This window comes from Colossoma macropomum, unplaced genomic scaffold, assembly GCF_904425465.1.
Source record: "Colossoma macropomum unplaced genomic scaffold, Colossoma_macropomum, whole genome shotgun sequence".
Lineage (NCBI taxonomy): Eukaryota > Metazoa > Chordata > Actinopteri > Characiformes > Serrasalmidae > Colossoma > Colossoma macropomum.
Window position 1 is genome coordinate 277,501 of NW_023496045.1, and position 21,123 is coordinate 298,623.

The 21,123-nt window shown below is 40.2% G+C and overlaps 1 protein-coding gene across 7 annotated transcripts in view; it reads left to right on the top strand.

Moving 5' to 3' along the window:
* akap13 (A-kinase anchoring protein 13) overlaps nucleotides 1–21,123 on the top strand; it is a 188,219-nt gene that overhangs the window by 117,705 nt on the left and 49,391 nt on the right. For 6 of the 7 annotated variants that reach the window (XM_036564915.1, XM_036564912.1, XM_036564917.1 and 3 more), the window contains 6 exons: nucleotides 3,732–4,420; nucleotides 5,665–5,712; nucleotides 6,667–6,726; nucleotides 13,975–14,158; nucleotides 16,975–17,071; nucleotides 19,000–19,122. In XM_036564915.1, coding sequence (XP_036420808.1) covers nucleotides 3,732–4,420; nucleotides 5,665–5,712; nucleotides 6,667–6,726; nucleotides 13,975–14,158; nucleotides 16,975–17,071; nucleotides 19,000–19,122 — 1,201 coding nt within the window. The remainder of the gene's footprint in view (nucleotides 1–3,731; nucleotides 4,421–5,664; nucleotides 5,713–6,666; nucleotides 6,727–13,974; nucleotides 14,159–16,974; nucleotides 17,072–18,999; nucleotides 19,123–21,123) is intronic. The other variant, XM_036564918.1, reaches the window with a different exon arrangement.

Genomic DNA, 21,123 nt, shown 5'->3' on the forward strand with positions numbered 1-21,123 from the left:
GTGTGTGTGTGTGTGTGTGTGTGTATGATGGTGTGTGTGTGCGTGTGTGTGTGTGTGTGTGTGTGTGTGTGTGTGTGTGTTTGATGGCGTGTGTTTACTGTAGTCAGTGAGTTTGTGTGTTTTGGTCTCTGTCCTTTAACCTGTTTTCTGTTTTTGACTGGTTCTGGTTGTTTGGGTGTCTCTGCCAGATACATGAGTTATGTAATGTGTGATTATGTTCAGGCTGATCTGAATCACACACACACACACACACACACACACACACACACCCACGCTCTCACACACACACACACACTCAGCGGTAATCATGACCTCATCTTCGCTGATGTCATCCCTGTACTGAAAACTTTATGAAAGAGCACTTATGGCCTTAAGGCTGCTGGGAACAGTTCGGCTGCTTCTGTTATGGGCTCAGCTCAGAGTTTGGGAAGATTAGGGTTGAGATATGGGTATATTGGTTCAGTTTGGGATTATAGAATTTGGATATATTGGTTCAGATTGGGTTTATAGAATTTGGATACATTGGTTCAGATTGGGAATATTTGTTCATATTGTAATTTAGATATATTGGTCAGGACCCTCTCTGTGTGGAGTTTGCATGTTCTCCCCGTGTCTGTGTGGGTTTCCTCCCACGGTCCAAAGACATGCAGTCAGGCCAATTGGACTAAGTTATCCCTAGGTGTGCGTGCGTGTGTGTGTGAAAGTATATGTCTGTCGACCCTGCGGTAGACTGGCGACCTGTCCACCTGTATCCTGCCTTCCGCCCAGTGACTGCCGGGATAGGCTCCAGCCCCCCCCCCCCGTGACCCAGAAGGATAAGCGGTTTCAGAAAATGTGTGTGTGTGTGTGTGTGTGTGTGTGTGTGTTTGTGTGTGCGTGTGCGCAGGGTTCAGATTGGGATTTGGGAATATTCGTTCACATTGTAATTTGGATATATTGGCTCAGATTGGGATTTTAGCATTTGGATATATTGGTTCAGAGTGGGATTTGGGTTTATTGGTTTAGTGTGGGATTTGGTTCCATTAGTTCAAATAGGGATTTTAGGATTTTAATACAGGTGTCATTTGAGATGTGAGTATCTGAGTAACTACATGTCCTGGCAAACAAAATTAAATGGGCTTCATGTTGAACAACACAAGACTTATTTATCAAAATTCAAACAAGAAATTCAGAGGGATGTAGATTTTATAACCGATTTCCCAGCGTCACAGATGTTCAATATGCACATCTGTCTTTAAGGCTTAAACGAGCTGCAGCTTATAGGGTGTCATTCGCAAGTGTTTCCTTACGACACGCCAAAGTGTCATATGAGGAATCTGGGTTTCCAGAGATGCTCTTCTTACAGACTTTCTGGGGCTTCGCACAAATGTTTCTCGAACCTGATTGACGATATCTTCCGATACTGGTGGTCGTCCGGACCCCTTTGTCCTGCGCAGACAGCCTTCCTCTTTGAGTTTTTGTGCCGTGTCCAAATCTGCTGTCCAGTTGGTGCATTTTTATTGAATTTTCTGGAAAATGCCGCTGCACTCTCGTTTGACTGTGTTTCAGCATATTCTAACACACACAATGCCTTTTCATTTCTAGTGAACGCCGTTCTTCAACCTGAAAAACAATATTAAAAATTGAGATCATTTGAGGGCGAATTGGCTGTTATTAGACTACGAATTGATGTCAGTTCTTTTGGGACACCCTGTATATTGGTTCAGGTTGGGTTTTGGGTTTGTTGGTTCAGATTATAAGCTCCTGGTGAAGCAACAAAGACCTGCAGACTCCTTCTGCTCTCAGTTTTTATTAGGCAACTACTTTTTTAAATTTGACATGACGCGAGTGGTGGTGATGCCAGCTGTTCAGGCTCATGTACCCACACTCTTCATCCTCTGGCTGGAGCTGATGTCTTGCAGGCCTGAGGGTTATTTTCAGCTCCGCCTGTGAGCTGGGACTGATAGCACAGTTTTCAGATTGCCAGGTGTAGGGGCTTTCCAACGTTCATAAGTAGAGGTGGGCACAGTGTTGTTGTTAATGTGCTATATTACATCATTTTGCTTTTCTCGGACTATCATGGATATCGTGCTAAAAGAGCACTGGTCATCTGTGTTTTTCATTGAAACATAGTGCAGTGCAGCTTATAAATGATTGATTGCATATATAATTTGTTCATTCTAAATGATCAAACCTCAGAAAAACTAAATATCATGATGCGTATTGTGTGTTGTGACTGTTGACGTCTTGTGCAGTATCCCCCAGTCATTAATGTCCTGTCGGTCAGGGCGCACCCACCGTCTGGCTGGGTACAGCACGCCTGCACATGGAAGAAAACCAATAATGATCTCGTCCAGGGTGTGTGGACGTTATGTAAGCTTTACAAAACTGGAAAAAGCCCTGCCAGCTCAACTCTCACAGACCATATTCAACACGTGAGAGAGAGAGAGGAACAGAGAAACAGTGAAAGTTTAAAGTGGTTATTGGTAAGGCTGGCTTTAGATGGGGAAATTTCATGCAACGAGTTGCATGCAGCATAACTTCTGTGCAACTTAGCAGTTAAACAAAGCATTTCAAAAACAAAGTTCAGCACAGTTGATTACTCTGCTGGTTAGTTTTGTATTTGTAGTGCATCATTCGTGCTGTATAAAGAAATCTGTGTGGTATTATTTACATATTTGCAGCATTTCTGTTGTCTCTATATAATTTTTCCAGCTATATCTATATATTTGTATTTTATCTTTCTGTCTAGGATGAGGTTAAGCTTTTTATGTCTTGCTCATCTTGTCCTGGAAGCCCAGCAAGTTCGTCCCAGGGTAATCACAGCTAGCGTAAAGTGGCTAGTTAATGCAGCTGGTTATGGAAATGGTCTAGAAGCTCATGTTTGTTGTGGACAAACTACGAACCTTGCCTAAATCTTCTGTTCATAAATGCTGTGAAAGCAATCGTTAGATACGATCAAATGTCATCAGCGTTTTGATTGTTTCATGAAACTTGTTCCACAAAGCTGAGACAGCTGCAACTGTTGCATCTGAGTTTCAAGTCAGTTGCAGGATGCAGGATTACGTCATGCAGCTCAAGTGCAATTTAGTTTAAAGTAGACCTCAAGCAACCAAAATTGCATTAAAGTTTTCATGTGTTGAGCCAACATAAGAGAGTAAATGTACTTATTAAACACTGAAATTGTAAATACTGAAATTCAAGGATGTGTCCAGAACTGTTGGAGAACCAAACGCGCAACAATGTGGAAGTCAAAACTGAAAGGACATGAATGCTTTGTGGAAAAATTCCCGCACACCTGTCAGAGTACAGTAACGCCAGCTAACGTTGATGGACGTGAAAATAATAACTATAACCAAAACGCTAGATTAGCCATGTTAGCTGGAGATATTCAAACAGCTCGCTAACAATAAACTAGTTGGCAAAAAACTAAACACGTACACATGCCAGCAGGGGGTGCGTCGAGTTGTCAGGGTCCGTAGCGCCACTGTAGACGTTTTACTCAAACACCGACGAACATCTACCCCCCTTTGAGCTCTCGCTCTCTACCGACAGCTTTAGAGGGAGAAAATGAAAACTGTTCCTCTGAAAGCGGCTGAAGCAGCGACTTTAAAGCACAAACTGCACGTTAATGTTAACGTCAATATGCATCAAAGTATCTTTGCTTCTTTCTTATTTTTCTTTCTCCTTCTTTTAGGTGATGATTGTAAAGAATAATCCATTTATTTTTCCTCTCTTGCTTTTTTTCTTAGAGTGAAGATACGGTCACACTCGCGGCTGACAGCACCAGTGGGGTCTCCGTAACTGGATCCAGTTCTACAGACGACTGGTCCAGTCTGGGGCCTTGTGGCTCTGATCCACCTGTGGAGAACACAGTCACGGTGGGTTCTGATCATCCCTTAGAGGGTGCAGTCACGGTGGGCTCCGAGCAGCCTGTAGAGAGTGCAGTCATGGTGGGCTCCGAACAGCCTGTAGAGGGTGCAGTTACGGTGGGGTCTGATCAGCCTGTAAAGGGCGCTGTCACAGTGGGCTCCAGTCAGCCTGTAGAGGGCGCCATCACTGTCGGCTCCAGTCAGCCTGCAGAGGGCGCCATCGCTGTCGGCTCCAGTCAGCCTGTAGAGGGTGCAGTCACACTGGGCTCTGATCAGCCACCAGAGGGCACCATTGCTGTCGGCTCCAGTCAGCCTGTAGAGGGCACAGTCACAGTGGGCTCAGATCAGCCTGTGGAGGGCTCCATCACGGTGGGCTCCGATCCACCTGGGGCTAGGTCCTTACCGGCCACTGGAGAAACGGAGGAAGAGGAGAAGAAGGATCAGCTGACGGAGGTTCCAGAGCGTTCCACTATCCCGCGCTCGTCAGTGCGCTCTCTTTCTCCGTCACGCAGGCACAGCTGGGGTCCGAGCAGGAACTCTGCTGGAGAAGCGGATATGGGTCAGCGCAGGTAAGGACACATACCTGTGTTTCAAAGGCATGACTGTTAATGATCTGAGGGGGATGGAAACGGGGCGGTGTTAGCATAGCTACCATCACCTTTATACACACTGATAACACTAAAAACAGCATTCAAGACGTTAACACAGCTCTCATAGCTGTCTAGACTTTCTCCTCACCTGGAGGAGCGAAGAATTCACTAAATTGTGTTTCCTTAAGGCTGCTGACTTCTCACACTGTAAAACTACACACACTGCAGATTCATACTGGATTAAAATCACTCCACAATTATTACTGTCAGACTGTAAAACTACACACACTGCAGATTCATACTGGATTAAAATCGCTCCACAATTATTACTGTCAGACTGTAAAACTACACACACTGCAGATTCATACTGGATTAAAATCACTCCACAATTATTACTGTCAGACTGTAAAACTACACACTGCAGATTCATACTGGATTAAAATCACTCCACAATTATTACTGTCAGACTGTAAAACTACACACACTGCAGATTCATACTGGATTAAAATCGCTCCACAATTATTACTGTCAGACTGTAAAACTACACACACTGCAGATTCATACTGGATTAAAATTGCTACACAGTTATTGCTGTCAGACTTTCTAAACTAGAAACAGATTCATACTGGATTAAAATCAGTCTACTAATTTTACTGTTGTAACTTTTAATTTTACATTTTTTTATTCTGAGACTTATTTTTCATTATTTATATATCTTTTCTCATATTACAGGAAAGAAATCGGTTATGTTCAATATTGAGATGACACATTAACTTTTTTTTAAGTTGACCCCCCTTCTGTGTTTAGAATTAAACATCAATGCACTGCTGGTCTTTGAATCAGTGGCCATTTAGTACTCAGTAGAGCTCTTGCTTGAGGCTGTAATGTTAACGCTTTTCTAAAACTGATTTTCGGGAAATAAAACAAATGTTTATTAGTAACTGATACCCAGAGAAGAGAACGGCCTGCGTCCACTTCATAACTTCACTCACAGTTCTGTGTTCATGGTTCATATTTCCAGCTTCTTTTACAGCCATCTCACTCATCCATATCAGTCTCTTCTGCCGAGGCTGACTGCTGTTCAGATCAGGCTTTTGCCAGACTGTCACTCAGTAGACACATAATTCATCAATTAATTCATTCATTTTCACTTTCAGTTGTCATTCATCATCCACTTTCCTTTTTTTCCTTCCCTTTTTTTTCCTTCATTCATCCTGGGTCAGTGTGGTACAGAGTGAGGATGGAGGGAAACCTGCAGGACACAGGAGAAGGTACCAGCACCACGACGTCAGATGTATAATTAATTTGCATTTATTTACCGGATTAAAATTCCTCCACATTATTACAGTCAGACTGTAAAACTACACACACTGCAGATTCATACTGGATTAAAATCACTCCACAATTATTACTGTAAAACTACACACACTGCAGATTCATACTGGATTAAAATCACTCCACAATTATTACTGTCAGACTGTAAAAACTACACACACTGCAGATTCATACTGGATTAAAATCACTCCACAATTATTACTGTAGACTGTAAAACTACACACACTGCAGATTCATACTGGATTAAAATCACTCCACAATTATTACAGTCAGACTGTAAAAACTACACACACTGCAGATTCATACTGGATTAAAATCACTCCACAATTATTACTGTAGACTGTAAAACTACACACACTGCAGATTCATACTGGATTAAAATCACTCCACAATTATTACTGTAAAACTACACACACTGCAGATTCATACTGGATTAAAATTCCTCCACAATTATTACTGTAGACTGTAAAACTACACACACACTGCAGATTCATACTGGATTAAAATTCCTCCACAATTATTACTGTAGACTGTAAAACTACACACACTGCAGATTCATACTGGATTAAAATTCCTCCAGTTATCGTCAGACTGTAAAAACTGCTCAGTACAGATTCATACTGGATTAAACTTGCAGATTTTGTCACTAACCACATTGTTCCCTTTAGAAACATCAGTTTTGGTGCTGCTTTTCATTTTAAAATGCTTGATTATGTTGTGAGACTTTTAATTTTTGTTCACATCGATTTTTAAGACCATATAAAGGAAATCTCTCTACCACCACTATCATTAACAGTCACTGCTACACCTTTACCTGCTGATCCACACGTCATTCTCACCTTCTTTCTGTCGTCTCTGTCTCTTTCTCCACCCCTCGCTCTCTGATGTAGTATGAGCTGGTGTCCATCAGATGTCCCTCGTCCAGAGAACGATGAAATGAATGCTAGAAGGTAAAGAGCGCTGAAAACGAAATCTGTGCTTAAATGTTGTCGTATCGATATATATATCACTCCTATCATGGCAAAACCTCGTGACTCTGAAATGGTAACTTCAAAGGAAGGAAACGCATCCTTAATTTGAATGTATGTTAGTGTATTGATCTCACTTAATTCAGTCGTCATGAAGCTGTTAAAAGGTTTTGGTCTCAGGCACCTAAGCGCATTGTTTAAAACCATTCATGCCAGTACAAACCACTATGTGTCACTGGAATAAATGCAAATAAACACAAATTCAGTAAAAAGTAACAAGAATTTCTGGTAACACTTTATTTGGATGGTCCACTGTAAATTCTTTGTAAATGTTCAGGATATCTTTAAGTAACATTCAACTAAATATCCATTAAATGCGACTGATTGTGAAGTTAAGTGTTACTTGGATGGTCCACTGTAGGTGCTTTATAAATGCTCAGTTGGCCTTTAAATACATTCAACTAAATATCCATTAAATTCGACTGAACTACAAGTTTAGTGTGAAAGAATGTGTTAAATCTTACCCTAAACCTAAACCTAACCCTCACCTTAACCTCAAGGTAAACCCTACATCTGCTCCTAACCCTGACCCTCACCATAATGTTGATAATCAACTGAACATCACCAGAAAGTTTGTTAATGATTTAAGTCTCTGTAGAGCTTCTATAGGGGACCATCCAGATAAGGTGTGACCGAATTTCCTGTTTTCAGAAAAGTAATGAATTTTTAATTTATAATAGAGCTAATTTGAAGAGCAAAGTTTGGTTCCAGAATTCTCCTGGACGCTTCCAGCCATCACAGATTTATTACATTTCAATAAGCAGCACCTGATTCATCATAGTGAGGGACTGATTAGGAAAATCGAGTATTGGTGAATAACTACAATTAATACTGAGCTGCTATGATTAGTTTGAAAATGGTTAAACAAACACAGCAACATACATTGAACCGCTGCTTATTGTATTAATGTTATATGCATTTATCAAATTATTTGTGGGTTTCTGAGCAAATTAATGCTTAAAATACAAATAAACAGAAAAACAGGTTTACAGTAACATACTATATTTATACTTTTTGGTATGATTTAAAAATTGTTATATTTTCATGTTGAATGGACCAGAAATCCATTAAAAAGTTAAGCAAGTTTTTCCTTCTGCTGTAAAGTTACTGTTTTGGAGATACAACAGTGACAATATACATTTATGTGTGCGTGTGTGTGTAATATATAATCTATATATATATATGCTAACAGTCTCATAAGATCATGTAGGTTTGGAGAACCACCTACTTTAAAGGGGCAGTTTGTATGATTTAGTGCCATCTAGTGGTGAGGTTGCAGAACGAGCTGAATCTCCCTCCTTCACCCCTCCCTTTCCAAGTGTGTAGTAGAACCTACAGTGGCCGTCAGGTTTTCTGACGCCGTCTGTCCCGATTTAGTTTTGGTTCTTCATGTCTCTCTTTGACGGTGAGGATTCACCCTCCTTCACTTTTTCTTGTGCTAAATAATAAGTTTGATCCTCCATTTGTCAAAATTTGGGTTCTCAAACTTCTCACAGCACAGAATGGTCAGTCAGCACCGGCAGCAACCACTGATTCTTATTCTTTTTACGTCTTCCAACTGGAGCTACAGCGCCACCAAATTCAAGCTGCCACTTCAGTGTGAAAGCATGAAAGGCGCCCTCTAGAGGCAGAGTTTGGTTTGTCCGTTCTGGGCTACTTTAGAAACATGGTGGCGGCAGCCTCTGTTGAAGAGGAGCCGCTCATTATGTAGATATGAAGGGCTCATTCAAAACAAAAACATGATTCATAGTTACGCCTGATTATACACTGATGAACACGTGGTTTTGTTTAATATATTCCATTTCTGCTTATACATCCTCCCAAAGTCTTACACACTGCACCTTTAATAGAAAGAAACCATCTGACTGACGTGAAAAACAGTGTTTTTTACTGCAGTATGTGCAACAAAAACAAACTGACATGAAACCAATGGTACGGCAGCTAATAAATATCTCGTTTCCTTGCTACGAACAGCTTCAACCTAAACTTTTAAAAACAGTTTAGCATGAATCTTTTTCAGTTCAGATACTGTCTCTCGCTCTGAAGGGCTCATTGCCGATTGGTGTGCAGAGATGACGATTATTTGGTAGCCAGACTTTTTCCATCACGCTAATAAACCTGCTGCGTAGCTTGGATAAATACAAGCCCTGAGATTTGTGTTAATTTTAGGACCCAAAATACTAGAAAAAAAAAAGTTACCTGAAAACTACTACTAGTACTACTACTACTACTACTACTAATAATAATAATTTTTATTTATTTAGCACTTTTCATGCCGGCGGCAGCTCAGAGTGCTTTACGGACAGGTGATAAAGCTCAACAGTAAGGCAAGAAATTATAAGTATTAATTTAGAATCATTTAAGAAAATGACACAGATCAAATGAAAAGATAAATACCATGAAACGTAGTTTTAATTAAATGCTGAGTTAGAGTTACGTTTTTAGGTGCTTCTTAAAAGTGAACACTGAACTTGGCTGTCTAATAAAAGGTGAACTGAGTTCCACAGTTTAGAAGCAGAGTAACTGAACAAGTAGAAGGTCAGTATCTGCAAATCTAAGATCATAAACAGACACTCTGTGATGTAAGCGGAGCTCTAAGGTCATTAAGAGCTTTAAAAACCAGTAGCAGAGCTTTAAAGTCTATCCTGAATGATACAGGCAGCCAGTGCAGCTCTTTTAAAACAGGACTGATCTGATCTCTCTGTGTTGTTTTTGTTAGGATGCTGATGCGTTTTGTGCGAACTGTAAAGGACATATAGTTTTCTTAGGAAGTTCAGTAAGGAGATCATTACAGTGATCAACTCTGCTGTAACAAATGCATGAACAGGTTTCTCAGCGTCGCTCTGAGAGAGAAAAGGCTGAACTTTAGTGATTTTCTCACATGATTAAAAGCTACTTTAGTAACTGTGTTTACATGTGGGATAAAACTGAGCTAGAGTCTAAGATCACACCCAGGTTTCCTACTTCAGGTTTGGTAGATGAAGCTAAAGAACCAAGTTTCTCATAAAGCAGCTTTCTCTGAGTTTTAGTATTTCCATTTTTTGTGATTTGGGCCCAGACCCATTTCATATTTTTACCCCTACCCCTTGTTTTTGAGAGCCACCTTGCCCCTTGGAACTGACTTACAAGGGGTAGTGATTGAACTCTGTCCCAAAGAAATGGAACAACCCAAATAAACTCAAATAAAAAGAGCATCACTTCATTAACAGCTACCAGCGCTGCTCTGTAGGCGACCCTGCCAGTCTGCAGTGACAGCAGAGGAGGGTAAAGTTCAGCTCCTCACTGCTGGGCTTTAGTTACATTTAGGGCATCGTACGCCTTCAAAGAGGGGGGCAGTTATTCACCAGATTCTCGTTTAAATTTTCTTCTTCCACCTTAAATAGAGCAGCAGTTCTGAAGCCTGAGGCTCCAGAATGTAACTGCTGCACCATTTAAGGTGGAACGAGAAATTTAGCCAGCTAGTTTTTGAGACATAATCTACTACAAGCATTTTTTTTCTGCTTGTTACAAAGAAAAAGACCATGATACACTAAAATGTCATTAAACTAAGATAAAACAGTGGTTATCGTAATTTTTAACAGAGAAAATTCTCACATTTGTGGGTTTCTTTGGTCTCTTGTTCTCCATCTTGCCGGTTCTTCTTTTTTCCTCATATCTCTCTGTTTGGAGTCTCTGAAAAACCTCCGTTTGGAGGGTCATGTAGCCCCAACACTTCACCCCACCCCACTATCTCAACAAGAATTGGGACACCCTACCCCTAGGCATGAATGCGCAATAGGGCTAAGTGGTCGGGGCGAGCGGTGAAGTGGGACTGGGCCTTAGTTGTAGAAAATTTTGCGACATCCATTGAGAAATATCCGACGCACAGCTCGTCAGCCTGTCTACAGAGTCGTGATCATCAGAAGGATAGAAATGTATAACTGGGTGTCGTCAGCATAGCTATGAAAATTTATGAGTCAGCTACTGTTTTGATTGGCGTGTCGACTGTTAGAAACGAAGAGTCCTGCACCAGCTGATCTACAGTCAGACAGAGATCCTCATCTGCTCAGTATGTCTGCAGTTTGGTGCATGACTTTGTGAGCTTGTGTGTGAGACTCCACTTCCTCCTCTGGCTGTGGTGGACATCCTTTACAGACCTCAGACAAAGCCCTAAAGTCATTTCCGTTTGCCTCACACTCTCAGAGGCGGATGCAGCCTTTCAGTGCAGAACTTCTTCAGCATCAGTTGGACTGAAGACTCTGCTCCTCATTCAAAATGACCAATATACTCATTTATGTTTCTGAGCCAGACGACTGGTAAGATTAAACACTATTAATCTCGTTTTATCCCTGACTGAGTGAAATACCGTCATTTTGTTTTGTAATCTTCTCTCGTTGCTCTGGTGCAGTTCAGGCTGTTTTTGTGTGTTTTGGCTTTGCACAAGGCTTGTCGGGCTTTAGAGTTGTGTTTAGCTCACCTGATACCTGTATTCTTTATATGATACTAATCATGAGGCTGTAGCTGATCGATCACTTTATAGTCAGTGACATTAGAAACATCCGTAGTTACACAAGATTGAGCTGTTCGCTGATCAGTTAGGTAGGAATGTCGCTTCTTTGAGAGAGCGGCTTTTAAAGTCTTACAACTGTGTGGTTGGTTATAAAGTCTTACTCTTCTGTTTTTTGACAGAAAATGACTCTATCTGCTGTTTGATCTCTCTTATCAGCATTTCTAATGTCAGTAAACAGCTGTCAGGCTGCGCTGGCAGCAGCATCGAGTACTTCAACAGCATATTTATGTTGGATATTCTAGGACTTTTATTTCATACATAATAAATTCAGAGTGGTTTGGTGTGAAATGGCTCCGATGTCTCTGTGATAGGAACCAGGGGTCGCCATGACTACAACACAAATATAGACATTTTATTTACTCTCCAGAACCACATGAGTTTTTCTGTCTTCTGAGTTTTATATGGAATGTTAATGATGGTAAAATAGTGGAAAATCTGAAATAATAAGTTTTCTTTGGGCACTGTTTGGCCTCTACAGGTATCCATGAATGGATTTTAAGGCCAAAATCTTCTCAGAACTATCGTAAAACAGTGTCTCAGTCATCAGGCAGTGAATTCATAACCATTTCATGTAGTAACTTTCTGTGAGGGAGCTTTTAGAGGTGGACGTCTGGTTCCTATCACCACCACTGTGAACAGTTCTGACTCAGTTTCTGGAGCGTTTCACACCAAACCATGCTTAGTTTACATTCTAACCTTTTTGTTATGCAGAATTTCTGTTTAGATTACAATTTAGATTGATTTCACAAACCCAAACCAGCTGGGAAGCTACTAGCTACTTTGTTACTTTTGGTAGCTTGTTTGGTTTATTTGCTAGATGAGGAAAAACTGAATGAGCGGTAAGTTAGTTAGTCTGTGAAGACCCCCACGTCAGAAAGGCTGCTGTGTTCATTAGATTAATCAGTGAGAAGCTGCTTCAGTGTTGGTTTTGTAGCAGGTTTGAGCTCTGTTATCTCACGGGGGTGTTAGAAGTTACAGACGTGTTTCACGCTGAGCTGCGAGGGTGCAGAGAGTGAGACTCTGACAGAGGTTTGCATCTGAAGGTCCTGAGTGATGGTTAAAGGCACCACAGAGCATACATGAGGTTTTTGTTTGCATTTGTCTGGGTTTCGGTCTGTTCACCAGGTCACTGTAACCCTCATTAACTCTTCTCACTGATGTAAAGATCTGTCGATACGTCCGTTCTGAAGACTATGATTCAGTTTTGGAGTGTTAAAACAATCTGTTAGAATCATTTATAACACGTGTGCTTGTTTTTCAGCCACTAAAAACATCTGGTTTCATACATAAATAGAAATAAAAGCTTGCTTGTATATTTTAATGTTCCTACTGTCTTTTACTACTGTAAAAATAGATCTAATGTACACTGAACAATGTAAATGTACCCTCAAAGATACAACAATAGCCTTAAAGGGGAATTCCACTGAAAAATATCATCATAATCAGATTAACTCTGAAAAACTAACATGTAAACAAAGTCAAATTGGGAAAGTGTTTTGGTGAAATGCTCTGTTCTAGAGAAACTTACCGAGTCAGGATTGTTCACATGTGGTGGTGATAGGAACCAGACGTCCACCTCTAAAAGCTCCCTCACAGAAAGTTACTACATGAAATGGTTATGAATTCACTGCCTGATGACTGAGACACTGTTTTATGATAGTTTTGAGAAGATTTTGGTCTGAGAATCCATTCATGGTGGAGGGATACATGCAGGGCGCTGTGAGGCAAAATAGTCCCCACAGAAAATGTATTATTTCAGATTTTCCACTATTTTCCATCATCAACATTCCATATAAACTCAGAAGACTCGTGTAGGTTCACTGGTGGTTCTGGATAGTCAGAATTGTTCACAGTGGTGGTGATGGGAACCAGACTTCCACCTCTAAAAGCTTGTTGTTTTATGATAGTTTTGAGAAGATTTTGGGGCCCAAACCATATTTTTAACTCCATTCATGGTGGAGGGATACATGCAGGGTGTTGTGAGCCAAAATAGTCCCCTAAGAAAACTTATTATTTCAGAATTTCCACTATTTTCCCATCATCAGTGTTTTGTGTGTGGGTTCACTGCTGGTTTTGGATAGTAAATAGTTATATTGGTCTGTTTAGTGTATTTCTAAAATAAATTCTAAATGGTCGCAACATGATCAAATTGAGCTGGATTGTGGTGAAAATATCGCTTATGAAATACATCTACAGTAACACAACAGGATTCCTATAAGAATCTTAATGCATAGTAAATACAGAGAGTGTCGTTAACTTTATGGTGTCATAAATTACTATAAGACAGCACTGCAGGATTATTACACAGAGGTGAAAATATTTTAGATTATCATAAATCTACAGCACTTAATCTTATATAATCTTATAGCACTTAATAAATCTTAGTTTTTTTTTTTTTAGTATTACTGTTATTTTTTTGCAAGGATTACATTTATTTATTATTTATTTATTATTATTTATTATCATTTATTTATTATTATTAACACTGCATTGTTTTCTTTATTTTTCGGGGGGTCCTTCATCTAAGATTCTCATTCTCAGCTCGTATTTGTTTGTTTTTATTCCTGTGTGAACTGTGCTGTGATGAGTTATCTGACCCTTGTGTCTCGGTGGTCCTGCAGTTACAGTCTGGAGGGTCTGGTGGAGGGGGACGTGGGGACGTCCTCGAGTCCGCGGCGGGTAGAATCTCAGCGCGAACCTGGACGCCCTGGCCGGCTGGACAGTGAGGAGAGGGGGTCTCTGGTGTCCCTCACTGAGGAGGAGCAGGAGTCCGACATGGGGGACGCCAGCAGTCTGGACAGCCAGGTGAACACAGCACACCTTTTCCAAAATGGCATAAACTGTGGATCATTTTATCGATATGAGGCCTGAGTGCAAGAGGACAGACACGCACTCCCAGCTCCGGTTATGACACACAGCGTTCGAGATGCGAAGTACCTTATCCTGCGTTTTGTTACATGTAGGGCACGGAAGATGGTGTGTAATGTTTTAGGAAACCCTTAAATACTATGGCTGAATCTCAACTGGCTCCCTTCTCCCTATATATGGGTCATTCTACAGAAACATCCACTGTTCTGTCTCTCCGTAGGAGTCACTGGTGTTACTGATCCTCATTGGTGTTCCACATAATAAAGGAACACCAGAGACATTTTTAATGAACAATGCATTTTACTAAATGGCTGCTACAGAACATCAAATCATGTCAATCATGGAACATCCACTAAAATATGGAATTTAATCCATTTGTGTTCTATTTTTTCACAATTACCTCAGAATAAAGTCGGTCACACCAGTGACTTCAGCTAAAAGCTTCATATGAAATCATGAGCTAAATGAGAAAATCTCTGATAACTGAAAGACACAGTGGACTCACCATGTGCTTTTCTTCATAGATCCTCAGAAAACAGGTAAAAGGAAGTCAGGTGATGTCATCAGTGTGACTTTTATTTCAAAATAAGAGATTTTTGTTATGCGGTAACACCAGTGACACGACTCCTGGGGACAACTTTCATAATATATTTTATAATATTTATTTGGCATTTGTTTTCTTTGTTATTTAATTTATATATTTCATAGTCATGTATAGATTATTGCAGTTAAAATTGCAGAAAAATATGTTTTCTACCTCAAAATATGTCCTCAGCCTTCACACATGACTGTGGGGACAAGCTCTTCTGTGGTGCTTGGAATTCTAGATAATTGATTTAATAACCAATATTGCTAAATTGAGCCTCAAGAAGGTGTAATAACTTATTGTTTTATTTTAAAATATAAATAAATTGTAACTCTAACATGTTTTTTAAGTGTAAGATATCTGTAAGCGCTAGAGACACAAAAATGGACGTTTCTATAGAATGAGAATATAGTGCACTGCATAGATCAGGACACGTTTGTTCTAAACGTTCAGCTAGTGGGTAAATATTGGCTTTCTGTTCGACGTATAATGCACTGTTTGGGTGTAGAAGCCATTATTTGTTTTAGTAGAAGCTGTTATATAGTGATCTACATAGTGCACTATATTGGGAGCAGGAAGCAAATGTTAGATTTGGTCTGTGTGGTCATGACAGAACACAGAGTCCACGGTGTGGTCTTCAGAGAGTCGGACCGTGTGTACGAGCGGCTAATCAGTGATGATTTAAACTTAACGAACGACAGCCTGCAGTTCCAGAATATTCTTTGTAACCGAAAGAACCAAAAAGTTACCATAAATAAAAATCGTTTCTTGGCTAAAATGCTTTCTAGTCCCTGCAGCCTGATATTACTGCTGTGTCCGGTGACAGTTAACTGAATTTCCATGCAAACGGCGCCAAGTGATGGTAAAACTCCTTCACCACCCCTTTTAACAATAAGTTAAAATAAGTCATTTATTTATTCCGTGCGAAACATTTAGGGTGTCTTCAGGCCACAGTGTGAGTTTCAGATATCAGGCGAAACAGTTTAGGTCTCAAGAAAAGCACAAAAACAAGCCTCAGTTCTCGTCCAACACGCAAAACAGGCTGTTTCAAACAGCGTTGAAGTGGCTTCAGAGAAGACGGGACCAGACTAGGCTGAGCTGCTGCTCTCTCAGCAAAGTTCATGTTACATTGCAGTGTCATTCTTTCTTTTCAGATTAATTGCAATTTTGTGTCCAAGTTTAAGACGACCGTATACCACAGCCACGTCGTTGACAGAACTGCGCTTGATTATGTTCTTTTATGTGACAAAAATTAAATTCAACTTGCACACAATCACTTTGTTTACTCTTGTGTCCCCTTTAGTGTAAGTGACAGTCTTAAAAGTACTGGAAGAAAGTGTTTTTTTTTATTATTATTATTATTATTATTACACTGTTGTTGTTGCTGCTGTTGCTGTTGTTGTTGTTAGGAATGCACTGATATCACATATTCCCTTCTGACACTGATAACCAAATTATTAAATATCAGCTGATACTGAGTAGTGACTAACTTCACTAACTTAAGATTTTTTTTATTTTGGTAAAACCGTGTTCTGTGTCACAAATTAAATAAAAAATACTATAAATATATAAAATTATATATAAATTTGAATGAATGGCATTTACCTGGATTGTGTGTACATATATATATATATATATATATGTATGTGTGTGTGTGTATAAAAAAAATATATATACACATTTTTTTATGAATTGTAACCATGGTTAACAACGAAAATGAATTAAAAATATTTTTATTGTGCAACAAGGTTGAAAACAGGACTGAACAGTAGCGCATCAGCATGCAACAGCAGGAGTTGCTACGTGGTGTTGGTCATATGTGTCAATGTCTCCATCGCTGATTACTGATATGGTTTGGGTGCAACCCTGGTTATTATTCATGTTATTATGATTGCTATACAATAACGCACCCTAACCACCATTAACATGATGATAACGTTATAACAAGACAAAAATCGAGCTAATTAACAGGACAAAGTCGGTAAAAATTCTGAGAAGCTCAGAACTTTGTGAGTTTCTGCTGTTTGAGTTTAAGAAATCTGGACTGTGAAAACATAAAGCCAGTTTGCTGTGAATATTTTTTCAGCTAATGCCTTAAAATTGTAGTACATTTTGTGTAAAATGCCCAGCTCTGTAATTTACGTTACTGCATTGTTGTCTGTTCCAGCGGTCGGTTCAGGCTGGACGGCGCAGCGCCCCTCCTCCACCACTGACCCTCACCAAGTCCATCTCCATGTCCGCCATCAGCCCGAGGGACCTGGATGGTGAGTGTGTGTGTTTTCTGTTAAAGGTCTGGCTCGGTCTCCTCCTCCGAGTCCCTCTCTGCTGCTCTGGGATCAGAATTAAAGAACTTACACTTTAACGAACCACAGTCCTGCTGTAGTGCTGCACCCAGAGCAGCTCACAGGGACACTTTCCCCAAAGCAATGTGGTGTTAGTGATACCTTCCCTCTCTAACCTCAGATGTAGTCCATCAGCCGAGGCTTGCTTGGTGTCTGAAGTTTGCTTCTTTAGTTTTAGCCCTGGAGCTACGAGGCTAAAGTACACTGTCAGGAACAAAGGGTGATGTACAGGTACATTTCTGTTTATCAAAGCACAAACAGTGGAAATCTACCTATAAATGTACTTCAGTGGTCTTAAAGGGGAACTCCACACATTTTTCAAAATTTCTGCATAATTAAACCGTTAGAATGTAAACAGAGCGGGTCAGTGGTTTGGTGTGAAACGCTCCGTTCTAGATAAACTTACTGAGTCAGAACTGTTCACAGTGGTGGTGATAGGAACCAGACGTCCACCTCTAAAAGCTCCCTCACAGAAAGTTCCTACATGAAATGGTTATGAATTCACTGCCTGATAACTGAGACGCTGTTTTATGATAGTTTTGAGAACTTAAACTCCATTCATGGTGGAGGGATACATAATATGCAGGGTGCTGTGAGGCAAAATAGTCCCCAAAGAAAACTTATTATTTGAGATTTTCCACTATTTTCCATCAACATTCCATATAAACTCAGAAGACTCGTGTAGGTTCACTGGTGGTTCTGGATAGTGAATGTCTATATTTGTGTTGTAGTCATGGCGACCCCTGGTTCCTATCATCACCACTTTAAAGACTTCTGAACCACTTCACACCAAACCACTCTGAATCTCTCTGTTTACATCTCACACCTCGCTACCTTAAAGCCTGGTTTAGCACCTACTTTAGTCCGTATTTATAGATAAGTGAGTCATAAAGTGTCAGAAACCACATAATCAAGACTATTAGAGATACTGAAGACCTCAGTTAGCGTTAGCACTGTGCTAATTGGGGAGAGACAAGCTTCCATTGCTTGTTAGCCTCATAGCTCCAGCGCTCAAACTAAACTCCAGACAGCTGCCTTGTTGAGATAAGTTGGGAAAATCGTGTACGTCAGATTAGAGCTGGGGGATTTGGCAAAATGTAATACCACAACACTTCCGGAAGCTTTTTTGTGATGCACAATATGTCACAATGTTTATTTTTTCTGGCATCTAATAAGTTTTAACAGACAAAGTAGTGCCACATTTTAAAAATACAGTCAAATCATAAATCTGATTACTTGTATTCATCATTTCACACACTGCGCTGTACTAAAGCCAATCAAACCTGACTCAATATGCTCTCTTTTTGATCAAACGTGCAGTTGGGAAGTGGTTTTTAAGTACTGACGATGTCCATGAAGTACTCAGAAGAGCATGTTGTGACATATTGTGATGTTATTCATCAAAATAATGATAAATATTATCATATTGCCCAGCTCTACATCAGATTTATAACCAAATGGGCTGAATTAAAGGGCTACCTTGCTTTCGGGAAACTAAAACTGGTTCATCTCCTCATTTATTTCCCTGTCAGTCGGTTTGCGAGCGTCTGTCCACGTCCACCTCTGTACCCTCTTCTACGGTAAACACCTGACGTTTGATGCCTGTCCTGCTAACAGCAGTCGTTTGGTCTGTGGTGTGGATCTCTCTCCTCTTTTGACCTGCTTTAACTGGACTTGGAGCCTTTTCTTCTTCTTTGAGCACTGGCTCTGGATGGAGCACGGCTTCACGGTGTGCTGGTGCACTGTTTTTGGTTTTGTTTTGGGAATGGAGACACAGCCTCACTAGCGGCCTGTACTGTAGTAACCCCTGGTCTGATCTCTTTTCTGCCCGCCATCATGGAACTCTGCAGCGATTGGACGAGCTCGACCCAAGCGGCGAATCAGCTTCTCCTTCAGCGTCTCGCCAATCCTGCCCAAATCTAAAACTCTCTTTGCTATTGGCTCTTCATCCAGTGAGGATGAGGAGGCTGCCAGTAAGTAAAACAGCTACACTCCCAGAATGCCTGCTGTGGACCCCCTAGTCCCCTACTTTGCTTCTTGTTTTTTTGCGCCCCCTGTTGTTACTAAGTGGATGTTCAGCCCTGCCCCAAGTGTTTAATGGAATAATCCTGGCGTGATTAAGTAAGTGTCCCTGTTTGAATGTCTCTTCGTTGAGGCTTAAAGGAACGGTTCACTGAAAAATCTTGGCTGATCATTACATTAGGATTTTTTGTTTTTTTGGTGGACCATTCCTTTATGCAAGTCAGTCATGTTTCAGCAGATGCTGTGTTGACATTAATCTAAATTTTGCATATATTGATATAACTTTTATATCTTACATATCTGATATAACTTATAAATGCGCACTAATTGTGTCTGTGACGATTCTTTAGTCTTTAACGTCATTTTTATCGTCTTATTAACAATTTTTTTACTATATAATAGATTTATATGACTATATAAATCTAAAAACGTTTGGTCATATTCCATGTTTTGTTGATTTTGTAAGTGTAAATAAGTGAACACAACCTCTGCTGAGACACACGTCTGCACATTTTAGTGCATAATTACTGCTTATTTGCTGCATTTAACATATTTGTAAACATAACATTTAAAATGTGTCTCTGGAAAAGTTACGGCATTTTTCATGTTTTATATTTTATTTTCAAATATATTAAACACAGCAAATATATAGAAATTGTGCACTAAAATGCACATAAAAATGACATATTTAAGTGAGTTCTCTGTAGAGGATGTGTTAACTTATTTTGAATTAGGAAATCAACAGAACGTCATTCGATATGGCTACATATGTATAGATATTTGATATCAGTATCGCAGTAAATGACCTCGCGATAAGCTCTTTGAGGAGATATTGTGCCATCAACACTGATTGACTACATATTTATTAAATAGAGGTTTTGAAGGAGCCATCATTAAGCTGTACTGACTGACAGCTGGGCTCATCACCCAGAATGTGTTGGAGCCGTAAAAAGGGCGCGGTCACTTCTTTGGTTCACGTCCTCGGGTTCTCTGCACCCTCGTTCTCCTGCGGCCGCGTTCGGACATTTCATTCGAAATGATTGCATCTGCGCTCTAAGTTCTCCAACAGGCTGCGAAATCCGACATTTTCCGCTACAGATAGCGGATGGTCATCAAGTATAATGAACCTCTGTAATTCCATTAGCCTTTGGGACGTCCAGTATTTATATATGGTATTGTATATCTATAAATGTCATATTGCACAACTGTTAACGTTGGTTATAATTTACAGCACATAGTCACTTGTTCATTCACTGGAGGGGGCGTGCACCGCTGCATTGTCAACTGCATAGTATTTATGAAATTTACTTCTTATTTTTGTACATTATTTTTATTGTTTTTAGTATACATACATCATACATACATACATCATCTAAACCGCTTATCCTTCTGGGTCGCGGTGGGGTGCTGGAGCCCATCCCAGCCGTCATTGGGTGGAAGGCCCTTTCTGTGTGGAGTTTGCCTGTTCTCCCCGTGTCTGCGTGGGTTTCCTCCGGGTACTCCGGTTTCCTCCCACAGTCCAAAAACATGCAGTCAGGCTGATTGGAAATGCTGAATTGCCCCTGGGTGTGGGTGTGTGTGTGATTGTATATGTCTGTCTGTCTGTCTGTCTGCCCTGCGATGGACTGGCGACCTGTCCAGGGTGTATCCTGCCTTCCGCCCAATGACAGCCCAATGTTTTTAGTATATTTTTATTTTATTTCTTCATTATATTATTTATGTTTACTTTATGTTCATGCATCTGTAAATAGTCTGTCTGTCTGTCTGTCTGTCTGTCTATCTATCTATCTATCTATCTATCTATCTGTCTATCTATTAAACTAGCTACCTAGCTATCTATCCATCTAGCTGTCTATCTGTCTAGCTGTCTGTCTAGCTGTCTGTCTGTCTGTCTGTCTGTCTGTCTATCTATCTATCTATCTATCTATCTATCTATCTGTTGTACAGCGCAG